General features: G+C 37.4%; 1 protein-coding gene across 2 annotated transcripts in view; it reads left to right on the top strand.

The window, feature by feature from the left end:
* Positions 1-21,619, top strand: part of PRKG2 (protein kinase cGMP-dependent 2) — a 91,418-nt gene that overhangs the window by 20,789 nt on the left and 49,010 nt on the right. For both annotated transcript variants that reach the window (XM_007110240.2, XM_007110239.2), the window contains exons 2-5: positions 5,304-5,470; positions 10,681-10,794; positions 12,220-12,325; positions 15,400-15,463. In XM_007110240.2, the coding sequence (XP_007110302.1) occupies positions 5,304-5,470; positions 10,681-10,794; positions 12,220-12,325; positions 15,400-15,463 (451 nt within the window). The remainder of the gene's footprint in view (positions 1-5,303; positions 5,471-10,680; positions 10,795-12,219; positions 12,326-15,399; positions 15,464-21,619) is intronic.

Genomic DNA, 21,619 nt, shown 5'->3' with positions numbered 1-21,619 from the left:
CATGTGGGATCCTCCCGGACCGGGGCGCGAACCCGGTTCCCCTGCATTGGCAGGCGGACGCGCAACCACTGCGCCACCAGGGAAGCCCTACATTGCTTTTTAGACATAATGCTATTGCACACTTAATAGTGTACAGTATAGTGTAAACATGACTTTTATATGCATCTGAGAAACCAAAAAATTTGTGCGGCTCACTTTATTATAATATTTGCTGTATTGTTGGGGTCTGGAACTGAACCCAAAATATCTCTGAGGTATGCCTGTAATTGGTGTTTACATAGTATATCTTTTTCTGCCTTTTTATTTTAAACTTTTCTATATCATTATCTTTAAGGCATACCTCTTATAAGCAACATATACTTGGTATTTTCTTTTTTATTTATTTATTTTATCAGTCTGACAATCTGGTCTTTTAATTGGGGTATTTATTACATTTATTTTTAATGTAAATACAAAATATTTGGGTTTAACATTAACATCTTACTCTTTGTTTTTTATTTGTTTCATTTCTTTGGTTTCTTTTTCTCTATTTTCTTTCCATTTTCTTGAATTAATTAAGTACATATTATTATTCCATTTTCTCTTCTAGTTAAACTTTCTATGTCTAATCTTGTAGGGGTTACCCTAAATTATAACATGCATCCTTAACTTGTTCAATTTCCAATATAGATTAGTGCTTTTAAATTATGTTAACTAACTCCATTTACTGACCATGCAGTTTTGGCTGTTTGTTTTCATACATTTTGTTTATCACATATTTCAAACTCTACAAGATATTATTATTACTCTTTTATAAAGATGAGCTTCCTTTAGTCACCCACATATTTACTTTTCCCATTCTTTCTTTCTTCTAACATCTACTAGTTTCCATCCAGGATCATTTTCCTTCTCTGTTAAGTCTGTTGCCAACGGAATAACATTTTGAAAATATATTCATTTTGCTCTCATTTTTGAAGGCTGTTTTCACTGGGTAAAGATATTGGAATAGGCACTCTGAAGCACTTTGAAGATATTCCACTGTCTTCTGGTTTCCATTATTTCTGTTGAAGAGTAAGTCAGTCCTGTTGTTGGTCATTTGAAGGTAATATGTCTGTTTTCTCCAGCTGCTTCATAGATTTTTCTTTTTGAATTTGGTTTTCAATAATTTGACTATGATGGGACTAAATTTTTTTTATGTATATATTTTGTTTGGAGTTTATTGTCTATGGCTTGATACATTTTCATTGATTTAAGAAAATTCTTGAATATGATACCTTCATGTATTGTTTCAGGCCAATTCTTTCCCTTTCTTTGGGGATCCAGATTATATATATGCTCAACTTCTCTATCATGCCATATATGTCTCCTGTGTTTTGTTTTGTTTTTGTTTTTATTGTTCTATTTTCTATCCTAGATCTTCTCCAGTCTTCTATCTGGATATATTTTACCTGCCCTTATTCAGTTTGTAATCATTTTCAGCTGTGTCTTATCAGATTTTAAACCCATCTATTGAGGTCCAAGCTTCAGATATTGTATGTTTCAATTCTAGAATATCTACTTGATTTTTAAAAAGGTTCATGTTCTCTGTTGACATTTTCCATTTTATCCTTGATTTTCTTAAACCTATTATAGTTGTACTAAAGTTTGTGCTTGATACATACAATTTTTTTAATCTACTGTGGGTCTGTTTCTATTATTTTTTTTCCTCTTGGTCTTCAGTCATTTGATCTTTTCTCCTGGTATGGCTGGTAGTTTTTGAGATCATGCCAGATACTCCTTATGGAAAAATTATAGAGAAAATTTGAGTCCTAGATTTTGTGAACATCCTACAGAGAAGATTCACCTTTGCTTCTCACAGGCAGTTAAGCAGGGGCAAATAATTTTAGCCAAAATAGGAATAGTTTCAAAGTTGGTTTGGGGCTCTCTTTGCCTGTTTTTTGTTAGTCTTTACTTCTTGTTTACAGCCCTTTAGATATTCCATCTGAAATTCTGAGTGTTTACCAGGATCCTCTTTCATGGTGTGTCTTGAACACTGACTTGTGTCTTCCCAACCCTTTGAGACTGCCAAAACTCTGCTTAATGCTGCCTACAAATCAATAAATGCTTTGAAGGAAAAAGCAGAGGTGAATGTCAAATTCATGTTCTCTTGTTGATCATCATTCATCAAGCTGTTGCTAAGTTGATAGGTCTCCAATGCTGTCAAACAGATTTGTAAATATATATTTTAATCAACTTTTATACTTGTTTTGTGTGAGCAGGGAGAGTTGTGCTTATAATAGCTGGCCTATATCATAGTTATAGGAGAAGTTGCAAACTTCATACTCTTAATCACTGCTGTATGCGGCTTTGTAAATAGAAAATTCCAGACAAGACCCACTCCTCTAAGTATTTATGATTTAGTTTGGAGAAAACCTCATAGGGAGAGCTCTTTTCTTTCTTTTTTTTAATAAATTTATTTATTTATTTATTTGGCTGAGTTGGGTCTTCATTGCTGCACACAGGCTTTTCTCTAGTTGTGGCGAGTGTCGTTGTGGTGTGCGGGCTTCCCATTGTGGTGGCTTCTCTTGTTGCAGAGAGACTCTAGGCACGTGGGCTTCAGTAGTTGTGGCATGTGGGCTCAGTAGTTGTGGCTCATGGGCTCAGTAGTTCTGGCTTGTGGGCTCTAGAGCGCAGGCTCAGTAGTTGTGGTGCACGGGCTTAGTTGTTCCATGGCATGTGGGATCTTCCCAGACTAGGGCTCCAACCCATGTCCACTGCACTGGCAGGTGGATTCTTAACCACTATGCCACCAGGGAAGTACCAAGAACTCTTTTCTAATAGAATATTACAGTGTGTTTATGGACTAAACTAAATTAAGAGGATCTGGGAACTCTTTGAGGCTATGGGCCATGCTTTACTAATTTTTATGTCTTAAGTATTTGCTTGATAAATTTGGTGAGTTGGATAGACATGAAAACGAGTACTCTAGGAGTTTAGGGTAGAACAGAAGGATTGTGTGAGCTACAGTATCCAGGCAGGGTTGAGTAGGTCATAAGGGGTTTCTTGGTAGATGTCTAATGTTTGGGTAGGTTGAGGGAAGAAGAAGCTAAATTCAAGGAGGAAACATGTGCCAAGCCTGAAGGTGAAGCTGGCAAGCATAGGAGACAATGAGGAGACCAGTCTATCTGTAACAAAGGATTTGTGTTAGGGAGTAAGTGCTAGATGGATAGAGTGGAGGCATGTGGTGGGAAATGGGGAATACCAGATTGTGAGAAGTTGATTGTCTTCTATGGCAAAAGGGTTTTCATAATACTTCCATGGAATGTTAATAGGAGTTAAGCCAAAAAAAAAGAAATAAATAAAGAAGACAGTGAGGTCTGGAAAACATTGGTTTAAACAGATTTGTTTACTGCAAGATTTCTTTGAACCTTTAAACTGTGCATGCTGAATTTCCAAAATTGTTTAAAGTCAGCAAACTTTTGATTATAAAGGAACAGTGATTCTTGGAACATATTTTGGGAAATTGGGATATGTGGGCATTGAGGAAACTTGCTGGAATGTTACACTAGCATGAAAGACTCATGAAATCTGGAACTTTTATGATATTGTTCACAGTTCTACCCTTGAGAAGAATATCTTGCAAAAGTATTTTTTCGGTATATCTTAATTGAATGAATTGTTGGTTTTAGTGGATGAAGGAAGAATGAGATCAGGGTGAAGTCAAGATGAATGTACCAATGTGAATCTGATAGTGTGGTATAGGATGGACTGCAGGGGGAAGAGGCTAGAAGCTGAAAAACCAAAAAGGAAGCTGTTAAAATTATCCAGACCTAAGATTTTTTCTTGGATGTGGTGACCCTTGAAAATGGAAACTAAAATGGAAACTAAAATGGATAACAGTGATATTTTGCAAAGAGAATTGACAAGACATAGTGATAGATTAGATGAAGGAGGAAGGAAGTTCTCAAGGAACCCAGAGAGTTCAGATGGCTCTGAGGTTGATGGAGTAAGGAAGAAGGAATTTCTGTACAAGGCTTTGTTCTGTTTCCTTCCTGAAGCCTACTGATTTGATAGATAGGATCATAAAGTATCTAATTCCATGAACTTTTACCTTGTGCTTGAGAACTTCCTTTCTTTTCTTTTTTTTTTTTTAATTTAGCCGCGACACCTGGCTTGTGGGATCTTAGTTCCCCGACCAGAGGTCGAACCCAGACCCCAACAGTGAAAGCGCTGAGTCCTGAGTCCTAACCACTGGACCACCAGGGAATTCCCTTGAACACTTTCTGTGTAGCAAAGATCACAAGTTTTTAAACAGCAAAGCTATGTATGGGAGAGAGTTTGAATGAAAAATATAGGAAAATACCCATATTTTAAAAGAATCACACTGAATTTGAGTGAAAGCAAATATGTTGTGCAAAGATTCTGACTTAGGCAACTTTTCTTCCAGCTCGTAATTCTATGATATCTACATATAAAGTATGCTAATTAGAACGTTAGAAATGTAAGGTGATGCAGATTAGGCAATTATTTTGAGCTACTTCTTTTCCAAAAGAAACTGGAGTGTTCTAGGATTACCAACAAGTGGGCTTCTGATTTGGGGAGTGAATAGGCTGGGAGGTTGGAAATGTAGGTTCTGTCTAGTCTAGACATACTAAGAGTCAAAACATAGGCAAACCTGAACTATCACCATCACCCGCTATGTCTGATCAAACCTTATGAGTCCCGAGGGAGCTGACTTCTCCACCTCAGAAGAAGCAACAGATGGAATGGAAGCAGCACAGACTTCAGACTCACAGACTTAGATTTAAATCCTAGGGGAGAATAAGTTGCTTCTTAGCTTTAAGTCTACTTATCTATAAAGTTGGAATAGTCATTATCTCACAGGATAGTAGTGAGGATTAAATAAGATATAAAATGACTAGCACCGTAGGAATTAGGCACGCGTGTATACATCAGTGAATGAATACTGTGTTATAGTCCCTTAGATACACCTTCTACCTACCAACCAGACCTGCTTCCCATCTAAAAATCATATGTCCATTAGTATTGCATCTAGGGACCTTGAAGGATGCTACCTTTGTGATGATGACAATTAGGAGTGTTGATAAAATTGATTTAATAATGATTACCAGAAAAAAATGTTCAAAAATGTTTTCAAAGGATTTCCAAGTAAAGTATGGTAGTTCTAAAGGTTAGGTGTTGGTGGGGCTAGAAAAAAATTTTTTCCTTGCTGGAAAAGTTGTAAATACATAGGTAGTAATATCAAGAATAAAAATGAAGTGACTCTAAAGAGCAAATCATGGTTTTCACTAATTGTAACTAACATCTTCTTTCCATTATACCAGTGAGAAGAAGCTCATTACAGATGCCCTTAATAAAAATCAATTTCTGAAGAGACTGGATCCTCAGCAGATCAAAGACATGGTGGAATGCATGTATGGGAGAAACTACCAGCAAGGGAGTTACATTATTAAGCAAGGAGAACCAGGAAACCATATCTTTGTACTGGCAGGTGGGCTTCACAGATTTTTCCAGTCACCATATAATAAATATTTGCCTATAGTTTAATGATTTTTTGCAAACATTTATAAAAATGCAAAATTGGTTGCTCTATTTGTAGAAAACATAACAGATTGAGCTCATGAAATAGTAACCTTGTTGATCTAATCATCATGTTGCTAATACTTAATATTTACAGAATGCTTTCTATATGTTCAGCATCCTACTGAGAACTTAATAGAAAGATCTCATTTCAACTCACCGACTCTGTTAGGCAAGTGCTACTATCTTCATGTTACTATGTGGACTGTGTCACAGAGAGGTTAAGTAACTTACCCAAGGCCACACAGCTCATTAGTGGTGGAGGTAGAATGCAAATTTAAACAATCTGATTAGAGAGTCCATACTTTTAATCACAGTGCCACTCACTCAACATATACAAGAAGGTGTTTCAGAGTATTCAAAACACTGCTGCTTGTGTTGACCTTTTTACATTGCTGTACCATGGAAAAGAAAACAATTATTTTTGTGACTTTGTAAAATATTTTCATTATATACCAATGATTTCAAAAGACAATTTAGGTACATTTAACCAACAGATAAGTCAAATGGAATGCCTTAAGGTTAAAGCTGGTGTTTTTAGAACCATTTAAATGGCTTCCTCCATACATGATCCCTTGAACATGCTTCCATGCTGGGTAGATTATAATGGTTAGATAGGAAAAGGATTTATTTCTCAAATGCTTATCAAACACTTAAATCTTATACTGGAATTCAACAATTTTTTTTTAGATATAGAAGCAAGAAATCATCTGAACAGGGCTTACGGCTATTGAATGCCCTGTCAAATTCTGAATTGCCCCAAATTTTTGAGTTTTAGGGAAAAAAGTTAACGGGCTTGTTCAGAGGTAGTGGTAACCTGGGATGTGCTGTGGCCTTTTATTTTGCACTGTAGGTCCTGACTATCTAAGCAACGCTTTATAAACTTTATAATTTTTTATTGATGGCCAACTATGGTCAAAGCCCAGTGCTGAGTTCTGAGAGAGACACGGGTGAATAAGACATGATTCCCATGGGAGGTTACATTCTGGTAAGTGGCCTGCAACTTTAGACAAATCCTTGTATAGCAAGGAGGGGTAAAAAGAATCACAGAAACTAAGAAACAAAGTTAAGCAATGCTTTTATGATTCTTGTTTCCTTGAGGCCTTAGGTGTGGAGCAGAAGTTGCCTATCCAAACAAATTAATACACATCTATTGACAGTGTATAAAAGATTGTTTTCTCTATTTTTTTAATTAAAAAAATTTTTTTTTGTTTTCTCTATTTTAATTCTTTAAACATGCCAGTTGCATAATTATTAGTGTATTATTTGCCATATACGTCTTTGTAGACGGCCTTAAAACTATAGTCATCCTCAAGTAATTATTCTCCCCAAGAAGTGAATTACAGCCTTAATTTAGCCAGCCTTCAAGTTTTAAGGACAGGTGACCCAGAGTAATTTCCCCCTCTTTCAACTTTTCTCTTGGCTCTTTCACTTCTACTTTAGCAACACTAGAACATTCTGGCAAGAGAAGATAGGGCATTAAGTCAACCAATATTTAGGAAACCTGCAAGGAACGATGAGAAACTCATGTCAGCTCATCTTGTTCTTTGCCAGCAACTCTGATGAAAGGCTTGCGGAGAGAAGGGTTTGAACAGAAGTCAGTATCAATATAGTTATTGAAGTCAGGGCTATAGCACACATGGAAATGAAACTTGGACGCTTTCTTATTTGAATTAATTATGATGTTATCTAAGAATTGAATTGTGTGATTTAATTGATCCAGCAAATTAGTTTGTTAATTCAAAATCTCCCGTTTATAAAATATAGCAAGAATAGCAAATAGTAAAAGCATATTTAGCTTAAACTTTTGGTATTCCATATAATTGTTCAGTGTTGCTCAAGTCCCATGTGCCATAACGAATTAGAAAAAAACTTGAAAAAAAAAAAATGAAAAAAAAAAAAGAAAAAAACTTGAAAAGCATAAAGTTCCATGATACTAACTCAACAGTGAAGCAAAGTAGTTTTGATGGAATAGAATTTAGTTATTATGAGAAATTATTAAATTGCATAACTAATATATAAGATTCGGAGCCAAAACAGAATTTATTTCTTACTAGAATATAAGTTCTAACAGGATAAATATCTTTTCTGTTTTGTCTACCCTGTCTCTCTTTCACCTGGGCTAGTTCCTGGCACAGCATAGGTATTCATATCAGATGCATTGAATGAGTGGGTGGACAGAGATGACCCAGAGCTACTTAGTGGTGAATTAGGAGAAGGAAAGACCAGTTCTTCAAGGGAAAGAGAAATAACCCCACCATTTTCTTCCTCTAAGAATATAGGTCTTTTTTGCAAATGCTTTTGATTAGCTAAGGTTTTATTTGCATTTGTTTGAAGGGAAAAGAGAAGAGAATTGCCAGGGCAGAACATGGTGAGGAAGTTGCCTCTCCCTTCCCCCAAACTCTACTTAGCCAAAGATTGGTGTCAAGCACTCTTCTTTTTCTTTTTTATGACTTTAATTTTTAGAGCAGTTTTAGGTTTACAGCAAAATTGATAGGGCGGAACAGAGATTTCCCATATACCCCTGCACCCCCACATCCACAGCCTCTCCTGTTATCAGCATCACTCACCAGCAAGGTACAGTTTTTTTTAAACCAAGGATGAACCTACATTGACACATCGTAATCACTCAACATCCATACTTGGTATTGTACAGTCTCTAGGTTGTGACAAGTGTATAATGACATATATCCATCATTATAATATCAAGCAGAGTATTTTCACTGCCCTAAAAATCCTCTGTGCTCTGCCTATTCATCTCCTCCCCAACTGCTGGCAACAACTAATCTTTTAATTTTCTCCATCGTTTTCCCTTTTCCAGAATGTTACATAGTTGGAATCATATAGTATTTAGCCTTTTCAGATTGGCTCCTTTCACTTAGTAATATGTATTAAAGGTTCCTCCATGTCTTTTCATGGCTTAGTATCTCATTTCTTTTTAGCACTGAGTAGTATTTCATGGTCTGGTTGTATCACAGTTTATCCATTTACCCACTGAAGTACATCTTGGTAATTTCCAAGTTTTGACAATTATGCACCATTCTTTATTTATTTATTTATTTATGGCTGTGTTGGGTCTTCGTTTCTGTGCGAGGGCTTTCTCTAGTTGCCGCGAGTGGGGGCCGCTCTCATCGCGGCGCGCGGGACTCTCACTGTCACGGCCTCTCTTGTTGCGGAGCACAGGCTCCAGATGCGCAGGCTCAGTAGTTGTGGCTCACGGGCCCAGTTGCTCTGTGGCATGTGGGATCCTCCCAGACCAGGGTTCGAACCCGTGTCCCCTGCATCGGCAGGCAGATTCTCAACCACTGCGCCACCAGGGAAGCCCGACAATTATGAATAAAGCTGCTATAAACCTCTGTGTGCAGGTTTTTGTGTAAACCTAAGTTTTCAGCACCTTTGGATAAATACTAAGGAGCACAATTGCTGGATTGTATGGTAAGAGTATGTTTAATTTTGTAAGAAACCACCTAACTGTGTTCCAAAGTGGCTGTACCACGTAGCATTCCCACCAGCAATGTATGAGATTCCTGTCGCTCCACATCCTCTCCACCATGTGCTGTTGTCAGTGTTCCAGATTTTGGTCATACTGTTAGGTGTGTAGTAGTAGCTCGTTGTTTTAATTTGCATTTCCCTGATAAATGTGATGTGGAGCATCTTTTCACATGCTTATTTGCCATCTGTATATCTTCTTTGGTGAGCCTCTGTTAAAGTCTGGCCATTTTTTTTTATTATTATTTTTTGCAGTACGTAGGCCTCTCACTGTTGTGGCCTCTCCCGTTGCGGAGCACAGGCTCCGAACGCACAGGTTCAGCGGCCATGGCTCACGGGCCCAGCCGCTCCGCGGCATGTGGGATCTTCCCGGACCGGGGCACGAACCCGTGTCCCCTGCATCGGCAGGCGGACTCTCAACCACTGCGCCACCAGGGAAACACATGGCCATTTTTTAATTAGGTTGTTTTCTTACTGATGAGCTTTTAAGAGCTCTTTGTATATTTTGTAAAACAGTTCTTTATCAGATGTGTCTTTTGTAAAAATATTTTCTCTCAGTCTGTGGCTTGTCTTTTAATTCTCTTCTTAGTGACTTCATTTACTAATGCATTTCAATGAATGAGGGGTTAGACAACAAGCAGGGCATGGTGAAGTAACATACCCAAGGTCACATGGCCAAAGACTAGTCAGAGCCAGACGGCCTGACTCCAGGGGCCAGCATACTTCTCAGTTATGACAAGTTAGTCCTTCCGCCAGTGTGAACACCTGTGCTGAGTTTTCAAGACATACAGTGATTGTTGTGTTCCTTGTGCAAGAGAAGTAGTTTCATGTGCTACATTTTTCATGGGGTAGAATGAATTTTAAATGAAACACTTGCCATCCACTGCTTCAGGAAAGAGCTTTGTAACAATCACAATAATAATAATATGGGATTTTGTTTGTTTGTTTTTTTTTTTGTGGGGATTTTTTGGCTGCACTGCACAGCATGCAGGATGTTAGTTCCCTGACCAGGGATAGTACCTGTGCCCGCCTGCAGTGGAAGCGCAGAATCCTAATCACTGGACCGCTAGGGAATTCCCAATAGCTAACACTTACATGGCATCTACTATGTGCTAGCCATGGATCTGTGATCCTTACCTATAGTAACTTATTTACTTCTCACAACTGTATGAAGTAAATATTATTAATATTATCCCCAAAGCAGCCACATAGCACAGGGAGATCACCTCTGTGCTTTGTGACCACCTAGAGGGGTGGGATAGGGAGGGTGGGAGGGAGGGTGACGCAAGAGGGAAGAGATATGGGAACAGATGTATATGTATAACTGATTCACTTTGTTGTAAAGCAGAAACTAACGCACCATTGTAAAACAGTTATACTCCAATAAAGATGTTAAAAATATATATATATTATCCCCATTATTGATGAGGAACCCATGCAGAGTGGGTACCTCTTCAGGCTAATCAGCTAACAGAGAGTGGGCTTCAGTCTGCATTCTTAACCACTTTATTATAATGAGAATCATAAGATATCTTACCTGTATGCTTTGTATACCTTCTGGTTTTTTTTTTTTAACTTATGGAATCCGGATCGATTTTGATTACTTGTGTTTTCTTACATTCTACTTGATAGAGGGTCGACTAGAGGTGTTCCAAGGGGAGAAATGGCTATCATCCATTCCTATGTGGACGACGTTTGGGGAACTGGCCATTTTATACAACTGTACAAGAACTGCCTCTGTGAAAGGTAACAGGAGATGAAATGCTGTATTTTTAAAATTGTTACACAACGTTAAGGATAACCTAAGACACTCTTGCATCCTGAGTCTTTTTGTCTCCCATTGTGCCCCATATGCTCTTATTAATAGAAAGGCTATGCTTATAAAAGGATTTATATTGAAGCCCTTGTCTAAATGATTCAAGCTTAAAAAGACCTTTCCGTCAGATACCTGTATATAAAATATGAATATGGCTTTAAACAGAACTGATTCCAGTGTTTGCTATCGTTGCCACTTCAATTTTTTATTATGTAGACATTTGCCTTTGGCTCATCCAGCATGTTTGCTTTCTATTCTCCATGAAGTTCTGACCATATTACAAACCAGAAAATTTAATTAAACCAATAAAAGTGTATAAATATCAAAAAGGATATGAATTAATTAATGAGAGTTTTCATGAGTGACTTTTGGGATTAGTTCAATTACTTCTCCTTAGGGTTCTTGTTTTTATCGACTTTATTCATGGTAATATCGGGTTTTCTTCTGAATTACTTAGATGTGGTGTTTCTCAGAGTTTGGGACGAGGTTATGTGTGTCAGCATTTTGCAGTATTTGATAAAAATGCAGATTCTGAGGCTCCACTCCAAATAATCTCTGACAGTGGGGCCCAGGGATCTCTATTTTTTAACAAGAATGTCAAAATAATTCTAATTCATTCTAAAGTTTAGTAAACCAGAGATTTTGATTTTGATCTCTTCTGTAGGCTCTCATCACTCCTTTAAAAAATAACTTACTACCATAATTTCATACAGATTTTTTTAGAGCTGCTACTTCTGCTCTTCTTCCTTTTTAGATTTTATTCTTGATTTTAATGTCTTTCCTATGAAAAGGTTGTCCCCAAAACTGTCTTGCATAATCTCTTTGAAAATGATTTTGTATATTTTATGTAAAAGTAACCATAGAGATTCTTAAAATATATTGGCTCCCGTTAGCAACAGTGTCTAAACAACATAAAAAGACATAAAAACAGACTCACACGCAGAGATCTTTAACTTTCAATTATCTGCTTGTGAATTCTTCACTCTCTGGATTAGCTACAGGCTGGCTGGCTTTCTTTTGTATCACAGCACAAATCTAAAATACCTCCTGATGATGTAGTGTGTAATTAGGGATTGCAAACTAAAGTTAATATCATCCTAAGCAAAACATAATTAGAATGGAAATCTTTTGCTGCTCACCTTCAAATCATCATTTATTTCAAAGCCAAAAATGATGTTATAAAATTACCTACTCTTTATATCACTACTTCCTTCCATTTGCATGCTTAAATAATGCATTGTCTAAGAAATATCATTTTATGAGAGTACATGAAAAATTTATTGATTAACATGTTGGAATGTTTTCTTAATCTAAGAGCTAAACAATATTTTATTATTTTCTTGATTTTTCTAAAGCTATTACCAATGTTAAAACATGGGCACTAGATCGAGAGGTATTCCAGAATATAATGAGAAGGACAGCTCAAGCTAGAGATGAACAGTACAGAAACTTCCTCAGAAGGTAAGAATAACACGTTGGTGGCAGAAAGAGTGGTGGTGTAGCCATATTGTGGATATGTTGGTTTTATCAGAGTAATTATTTTACTACAATCTTTCTTATTTAAACATTTTCCATATGATTAAGCCAAAGGAACAAAAGTATTCTCTTGCAGTAAATGCCACTATATATATGAAGAATTATGTTTCATTCCCATTAGCCTTGTTCACTGATTTATTTCTCTTGCTAATTTTGCCCTTGTGTTGATGGAGTCATTGCACATAGTATAGAATAATGTGCATAAAATCCTAAAATATTCACTTGGGTTGCTCAGTTGACTTTGAAAGATGTCCTATAATTTGGAAGTAGATAACAAAAGATAATAATGCTTTGCTTAGAATAATATTAAAATAAATTACTTTACTATCCTTACTTGCTTTACCTGAGACATTTTTTCTCATTGGCATAGCCACGCCATCTCCCAAATTACTATTATTTGCAGCAAATTAACTTGCCAAAAATGTTATTATGCTTGCTATCACGACATGGATCCTTGGAACATACACATTTTGTCAGCTGTTCTGAACCCCCAACAACTTGGACGCATCAAATTACAGAGAAACAAGTACCTATGTAACTGAAAAGGTCAGCTACACATTAAAAACATTTTTTTTTGGAAAGTATAAGTTCCTTATTTAAACTATTTCTGTGTCTTTTGTGGGAGATTTGACAGTCTCTGAAACTGCAATACATACTGTAATGAAATGTAACCTTTGATAAGTGGTAATAACAATAAAATATCCTGTGGTTTCCAAAAATAAATTCTAAGTTCTTTTTAAGTATAGTGACTTTATCTTGCATAACTAGCCTGCAAAGTCAATGATTTTAGTGCTGTGCCGTGCCTAGCATATAGTGAGGACTCAGTGAATATTGAATGAAGGCATTGTTAATCAGTAGAACATTGCAGGCACTGAGGTTTTTCATATGGACGCTTGCTGATTTACTTTCCCGGAAACAATAAGGACTACTGGAAGAGAGCTGCAGTAATGACAAGAAGGTGCCTTACCTATATGACAATCAGTGCCTTAACCATCATGTTGTGGGGTCTACCTGAGTATAGGTAATCTCAAAATCCAGCAACTGAGCAATGCAGGTCAGTATTTAAAGCTAATAAACTGCACTTATGCAAGGGCCAAAAAAGGATACATAAGTAAACCGGTGCCCATGGGTTGCATCATGTCTGAGATAAAACCTGAGCCACTAGGTTTTCCCTTGGAGTCTAGTGTGTTCTGCCTTAGTGGAGGGAGCTCAAAGAATTTACTGGTACAGGTTCCTTCCCTCCTTTTCTTCTTTTTGTTATCTCATTCATGCATTCGTTCAATGAATACTTATTGCCAGGCATAAACATTGTGGATTCAGTGGTGAACAAGATAAACGTGATCTCTGCCTTCATAGAGGGGAGACAGACAAAAGATTTTTTCTCATATCAATTTCCTCATCAATCCCCAAAGGTGATAGGCTTGCAGGAGAGAATTTTCACTAACGCTAGAGCGCCCAGTTTGGACCCGAAGTAGAACTTTCATGACGGGCATGTTTTAGTCAATTAAACCAAAGGAACAAAAAGTATTCCCTTTTCTTCTATATGCCACTATATAGAAAAAAGTTCTGGTTAACCCTTTTACCTTTTCATCCATAAGGAGACATATTAGAGAAATACATTTCTCTTTGTTTCATAATATACAGTAAGCTCTTTTCCATTTACATCTTTTTATTATGAAGTATCTGACATGTATCAAATGATACATAGTACATATGTAAGTTATAATAACATAATAACAAAGTGAGCCCCATCAATCTACGGCCCAGCCTAAGTAGAAAGTTAGCAATGTTGTTGGCATTCTCATTTGCTCCCCTATGTCATTTTCTAACCTTCCTTGGGGTACCTCCTCTCCTTGGAGTAGTCTGTATTCTGAAGTTTGGTAATCATAACCTTGCTATTCTTTATTATTTTGCCTGTAGCTTGGTTTAGCCTATTTTTGAACTTTACAAAATTGGTGTTATTTTTGCAAGTCAATTTTTTTCCCTCAATATATATTTTAAGGTTCATCTACTTGGTTAGTGCAGTCATTTCTCCTGTTGTAGAGTTCTGTTATCTGACTCGACCACAGTTCATTTATCTGCTCTCCCATTGGGCATGTTCCAGTGTTTTGCAATTACAAATGATTCAGATGCAGACATTCTTAGACCCAGCTCCCGGTTACATGCCTCCTGGTTCTTGTGTTCAAGAATGAATCTAGAGCTCTCTTTTCAAAACTCAGATCCAATCATGTATTTATGGAGGAGCATCATTTTTTCCTTAGGGGTGTCAAATTTTAGATGGTAAGAAAGAAGTATCTATCTTATAGAAATTATATCAACAGACCTGAGTGAAAATGTGTAAAGTAGAAATTTCTCTAAAAGAACAATTTAATCATACTGATGGGTTAATCATACTGAGTGGAATTTTTTGATTTTTTTCAAACAATTTCAGTATTCTATCATTCTCTGTATATTATTATTATCTGTAAAAATGTTCCTATTACATGCCTCTGGCTACCATTAATTTTAAAAGACAGTACAATATGACTAATAATCAAGATCATTTCCATGCTAATTCCTACATTCCCTCCTGGATTTAGTCTTTACTTAATTACAAGGATTTAGATGAAAATCTGATTCTCTGGAAGCAGAGGTCCTCATCCATGCTAATAAAAGAGATATTGAGATGTGGAACACATTTCTGGATGTGATTCACTTCGAAAGCCAACAACAAATGTAATTTTTTTTCTCCAAAGAAACAAAATTTGATTTTTTTCCTTTCATGGGGTCTTACTATTTTTATTTATTTACCTGTGATAAATGTCTGCTGTTATATGTGATTATATAATTTCAATGTATCTGAAATTCAGTTATTTATGTGTGATATATTTGGAGGTTTACTTTGGAAAAATTAAAGTGCATTATATTTTTTAAATGCATGCATGAATCTATGTAGAGGTGTATATTTATAGTTTAATTCATGATGATAATTAAATAAAGGTTTCTTTTTAATTTTGCAGTGTATCCTTGCTGAAGAATTTACCTGAAGATAAATTAACCAAGATCATTGACTGCTTGGAAGTGGTAAGAAATTTTAAAGTAAAAACTATATTTCATTAAAAGATTATTTAATCTAGTCATTATTAGCACTGTAAATGATTAAAAAGGAAAAGATGGTGATCACCAGTCCACAGAAACCAGGAGCCTTTTTCTATTGTGAAAACTCACACTGAATTAAGGGGCTGGGGTGGGGTTCGGGGACTCTTCTGAAATATATAAAAGAAAATTGGATTTGCATGTGTAAAGTGAAATTTGATTTACATATGTTAATCTTTTTAGTATATTTTGTAAAACTAATCTGCCTCACTCAAGAGGCATTTGATTTTCTGCAATTAACATCACAATCCCTTACAGAGTTTTCATAGTATGAAGGAGTCAGTGATGCATAATTAGGTAATGGAGTAGAGAAAGGGGTATATTGGGACTTTCATGAACAGGCTTCTGAATCAAGCTATGAAACACTCCATACTTGAAAACTCTAGGCTATGAAAAGACATTAAAAAAAAAACACAACAAAACAAAACCCTGTACTTAAGAAGCACTTTACCTATTTTAACATCTAGGGGAAAATGGCGTATTGGAACGTGTTCAAAAATTCATATTAGGCATCACGCAGATGGTTGGTTCTTGTCCAAGACTAGTCAAGTCTTTTTGTGAATAATGCTTTTATGACATGTACCTTGGATTCTAATAATTTGCATCATATGAAAACCTCTTCAGAGATTAATATTCAAAGTAAATAACCTCTGTCTAACTTTTTTTTGGTGTGTGTGGGTCAATTTCATTGAAACCAACTTGCTTTTTGGGAATTTAAAGGAGGTAAGGAATAGTAAAGGAGTCAGATGTAGACTTTAAGATTTTATAAAGCTATTCTCAGTGGGAGACAAAAAATACCCTGCAAGACTGATTGTTGACAGATTCATGCCTCTGTCAATCTCAATATACAATGTAAACTAATACCTGTTGAGAAGGGAGCACCAACCATTTTATCCTTAAGTGTAAGTGACACCAGTAATGTTTCCATTTACAATTCATGGAACCCACCCAGCAGTTTATCAAGGACAGGCCATGATGACACAGTGCCTGGCCTTGTGTCCCCAGAGCGTTCAGGTATGAAGTCATTTTCAAGAGGACTGCTTGCCCTGCATCTCTTGGGATTTTCTCAGTGTAACATAACCCAATCACAGATGTTACAAATTAATAATTCATCCTAATTTCTGAGTGTTTTTTTTAAAGCTGGAGAGGCCCTATATTTTTTTGTTAACTGAGGAAATCTGTTTTTAATATAACACTAATAGAGTAGATTCACCAGAGGGGAATTCCATGCTGACAGAAAATATTAAAATTTAGTATCATTAAAAATAAATGGTAAATTAGACATATTTATAGTAGCCACAGGCGATAGCTACAGAATATATAGATGGGGGCTCCAACCTAGTATTAATTAACACACAATTCGAATTTGAAAGTCTCATCTTTTAAAACACCCTAGAAGGCTTTATTATATATTAGCATTTGCAGACAGCAGCGTGGTTTATAAAGGGCTCTTTAGTCATACCTGGCAAACAAATGTGTCTCTGTAATGTGTGAAAATTCACAAATTCGAAAGTGATTAACAAGGGAGTAATGGGATCTATTTAGCGCTAAGAAAAGCACATAATTTACCAGCATAGCTTGGACTAATGACCCATCAACTGGGTCCTGACCACAGCCAATCACTAATGCATTGGAGTTATGACAGAGCACCTGCTGAGTTCCAGGGCCAGCTGTCCCACAAACTGGCTCCATAATCTTTGAGAAAAACAGGCTGAACCTTCTGGCATGCTATTTAGGAGTTGATTTTGGGTGGTTTTAAGTTTTTGTGCAAGGGGAGGGGAGGAAGTATCAGAATTTCCCATCACCAAGCAGTTGGTCTGATGTGTTTGTTAAGACTTTTGTTTGTTGAAGTCCTAGACCACGTGGCCCGAATGTGCAGTGTTCCAACAGCATTTCTTGCTTTAGCATAAATCACCCAAAGTATTCAGTTCTGGAGGCAGACATTGCCTTTAAACCTCTTCTCGTGGTCTAATGGGAAAAAGAGGGTGGGAAAAGTAGCAACATATTCACTGGTGTGCTTTAAGAGTTAACGAATGAACACCCTAAAGCATGACACAGATTCCAAATGCAGTGTGACTATTAATGATAATGAAAATGACAATGTGACTTCCATACCTGGCAGTTGGGTAGTACGGAAGACAAGAGGGGGAAGAGTTTCTGTTGGACCCAGTGACCCTCTGCACTGCCACTCTGACATGGCATCTTTCCTGAAACTGGAGCTATAGTGGGAGTCGGACTGGGGTGGGGAATGTGAAATGTCCTTGTCCTTAATCAGATCACCAGTGATGCTGCTTAAAAGGCAGATTCCCAGGTACTACCTCACACTTACTGAATCAGAAACTCTGGGGTAGGGACCCAGAAATCCACATTTTAACATTTTAACAACACGATTCTTAAAGTTTAAAGTTATGAATTGAATACATATATTTAGGGTTTGCCGTAGTCTGCCTCTTTAGTCACAAGTTTTCCATTTTTCATCATTTTTTGAAAGTCTAGTCTTCCTTTCTTATAGTTCCTGCTAACACTTGCATAAGCCAGAGGGTTTTTCTCATTTTAATGGTTACATCTTGAACCGTAAGAAAGTTGAGATAATTGTGGATTTTGCCAGTTTATGGACCTGTTAATTAAAGCAGGGGGCAGCTAGGTGTCCTAGACAGTTAGCTAGTCCAAAGTCTGGAGATTAAGGTTTATGGTCAAGCCTCTGTCGCTCGCAGCTGTCAGTTAATTTTGGTGGGCATCAGGGTCATCTCATCTATAAAATAAGGGGGTGCTGGGTCACATCTCTACGGGCTGTCTCAGTGTTTCAGTTACAAAATTCTATACAGTTGGCTCACCCAAATGGAGGAATTTCTGTTGATTTTCATTTTGTAGGCTCCGGTTCCTTAGAAATAAGCAATCAGATACTAAATTATGCCGGAATGGTTGATAGGGTCCACCTGATCCAGGTGTGTTTGCTTTAAAATTTCTAAGGTGTTTTAACTACTGTACTTGGACAAACAAAAATAGCTGGTAGCAAACCCCAATAAATGTATACAGTTTTTTAAACAATCAACTTAGGGACACGGTCACATGATGCAGGGTGTGTGTGTGTGTGTGTGTGTGTGTGTGTGTGTGTGAGTGAGATCATACATCTGACTGTGTATCATCAATTCTTCTTTGTAATGAAGATTTCTAGCCGCACACTAAAGAAACTAAGGAAATCATAGGCTTGCTTCTTTGTGTTTGTCTTCCATCACCTTAGATTTTAATTCTGGTTTCATATATTCTATTTACAGGCACTCAGGCTCTATCTATCATTTTGCTAGCTATCACAGAATGAGCATTTTCTTTACATGAAAAACTCTTTCCATCTTTAGCAGTTTCTGATGTATGGTTTTCTTCTTCTTTTTTTTCCAGTGTATGGTTTACTTTTAACCTCTATCTCTCAGTCTGCCCTGGAATTGATTTCCTAAGTTTCCTGTTGGCCATATACTAAGTACCTACTCTCAGTGTTTCTAGATATCTTCTTTTAAATCATCTTTTTCAGACTGTGGGACACAACTCATTAGTAGGTCATGAAATCAATTTAGAGGAACACTTTAAAAAAATATCAGAGTAGTAAGCATAAGTATTGCTCAGATATGTTTCAGTTTTATACAAATGTGTGTGTGCATGCTCGCATGTGTGTATGTGGGTGTATACGTAAAATATATTTCTGACTGTAGGTCAGGGTAAAAACTGCTTGAAAACCATCGCTTCACAGGGTAGGGTCTATGGCTTCTTGGTCCTCTAAGGGACCCCTTTGCAATGTAACCACAGGACAATAAACCACACTGTTTGCAGTTCTCTTTTTGGTCTTGGTGACCACCCTGGCTAGACTGGCTGCACTCCCCAGTTGACAAACACTGGCTAGTCTGGCATCGTAGCCAGTACTTACCACTATATATTTTTGGTCTGATCTACATCCACAGCCTTTTCTGATCTATGAAGTTACTGTCAACACACTGGGAGGTATTATTTATCTTCCTCCCATGGTTTTGGGTGACAGAGATTCATTCCTGGGAAAAATACCACTAGGAAGCTTGCCCCTTAAGAAACAACAAAGCTCTTTCTCAGTGTTCCCTTTCCAGCTTCTGCCTTTTGGCTTATCCGACTGACAGAAATTAAAGCTGCACATCTGCACAGACTAGAGACTGTATAATAACTGAAGAACAGCCTACAGGCAGTTCAGAAATTCTCCAGATTCCTTCTGCTGTGTCTGGGTTAAGGGGACTGAGAGTGAGATAGGAACAGGAGAGCCTGAGACCGCCTGAAACAGGAACGTCTACCGTGACATTAGCAGTTCTAGTAAAGAGAATTGAGCATTAACTCTATCGTGAAGACCCCTGGACTGCAGTGTCATGGTCACTCACTTAACCTTGGCGGGTCACAGTCATCTCAATGGTAAAATCGCACTTGAATCGAGTGGAGGTTTGTGATAGAGCTATAATGAGAAAAAATAGAGGGTGGGAGTAAGCAGCTTGTGATGTAAAAACTCAAAATATTATTTTCCAGGTAGAACAGAAGCATGTTTCTTGCTCACCTAACAGTCCAGGGAGGATGGTCCTAGGTGGCTATGCAGAATCCTTCAGGAACCCAAGCTGATGGCTACTCTGCCATCTTCCACATGGTCCCTCTCCCAAGATTTCTCTGGAACATGCCGTTACAATTGGGGCACAAGTATGACGGCACGTGTCTGGAATGGTTCATGGGCCTGGCATGGAAGTGGCATACATTGCTTCTCCTCAGACTTAGCTGGAAGTTAACCACATGGCCACAGCTAACAGCAGGGAGGCTGGGAAATGCAGTTTACCCTCTGAAGACATTGATGACCAGCTCACAGACTCTTTCACAGGAATTAACAGTCACCAGGTGACCATCTCACCTAGTCCTCACACATCCTTAGGTGTGGTAGGTCATACCATCTTAATTTTACAGAATAGGAAACTGAGGTCCAGAAGATTTAAGTCACATCTAAGCAAACCGTTCTCATCCTCCCCTTTAACAGGGCAATCATTAATTGAGTATTTACTACATTTCAGGTGCTTTTAATGCATCAAAAATTAATTGTCTTTAATTGACTTATGGTGATAGGCCAAAATGGAGCCCCTCCAAAGTATCCACATCCTAAACCCTGGAATGCATAAATGCGATATGTTACATGGCAAAAGGAACTTTGCAGATGTAATTAAGGTTTGGGACCTTAAAATAAGGGAGATTATCTTGGACTATCTAGGTGGGCCAAGTATTATTACACGGGCCCTTAAAAGCAGAGAATTTTCTCTGGCTGGAATCAGAGAGATGCAGCAGAAGTGGAAGTCAGAGAGATTCCAAGTGTATGAAGAATTCCATGTGCCCTTACTGGTTCTGAAATATCGGGGGCTCCGTGCAAGGACAGAAGAGAAGTCTCTGGGAGCTAAGGGGACAGCCCACAGCTCACAGCCATCAGGGAAATGGGACCTTATCCTACAACCGCAAGGAACTGAATTCTGCCAACAATCTGATTACACTTGAAAGCATTTTTTCCCCTGGAGCCTCCAGAAAGGAACACAGCCCTACTGATACCTTGACTTCAGCCTTGAGAGACCCTGAACAGAGAAATTCAGGTGAACCATGCTGTGCCTGGACTCTCTGATCCACAGAAACTCAGATAATAAATGGGGGTAGTTTCAAGCCACTAAGTGTGTGTGGTTATTTGTTACAGCAGCAATAGAAAACTAATGTGCTTATCTTCTCTCAATCTTTGAGTATAAATGTTCTTATTTGAATTTTCTGGATTGATGAAAGTGAAATTCAAAGCAGAACTGAGATTTGAATCTAGATTTCTATGGCATCAAAGTGCTTTTTCCCCTGAGATATTCTGCTTCCTTCCATGAGATGGTGAATGCCTTGTAAAATGTACATAGTGCTATGTAAATAAAAGGTAAGTTTATTAGTAGTAGGAGTAATGTTTATTCCATAAATGTAAATATGTTTTAAGAGTAAATGACCACAAAAGATACTGAACTGTAGCAGACACAAAAGTTGTTTTGTTTGGATTTTATTTTCAAGTCTAAAATAAAAATA

Source organism: Physeter macrocephalus, chromosome 7 (genome assembly GCF_002837175.3).
Source record: "Physeter macrocephalus isolate SW-GA chromosome 7, ASM283717v5, whole genome shotgun sequence".
In the NCBI taxonomy this organism is placed as follows: Eukaryota; Metazoa; Chordata; class Mammalia; order Artiodactyla; family Physeteridae; genus Physeter; species Physeter macrocephalus.
This window is presented reverse-complemented; position numbering and strand designations above follow the sequence as displayed.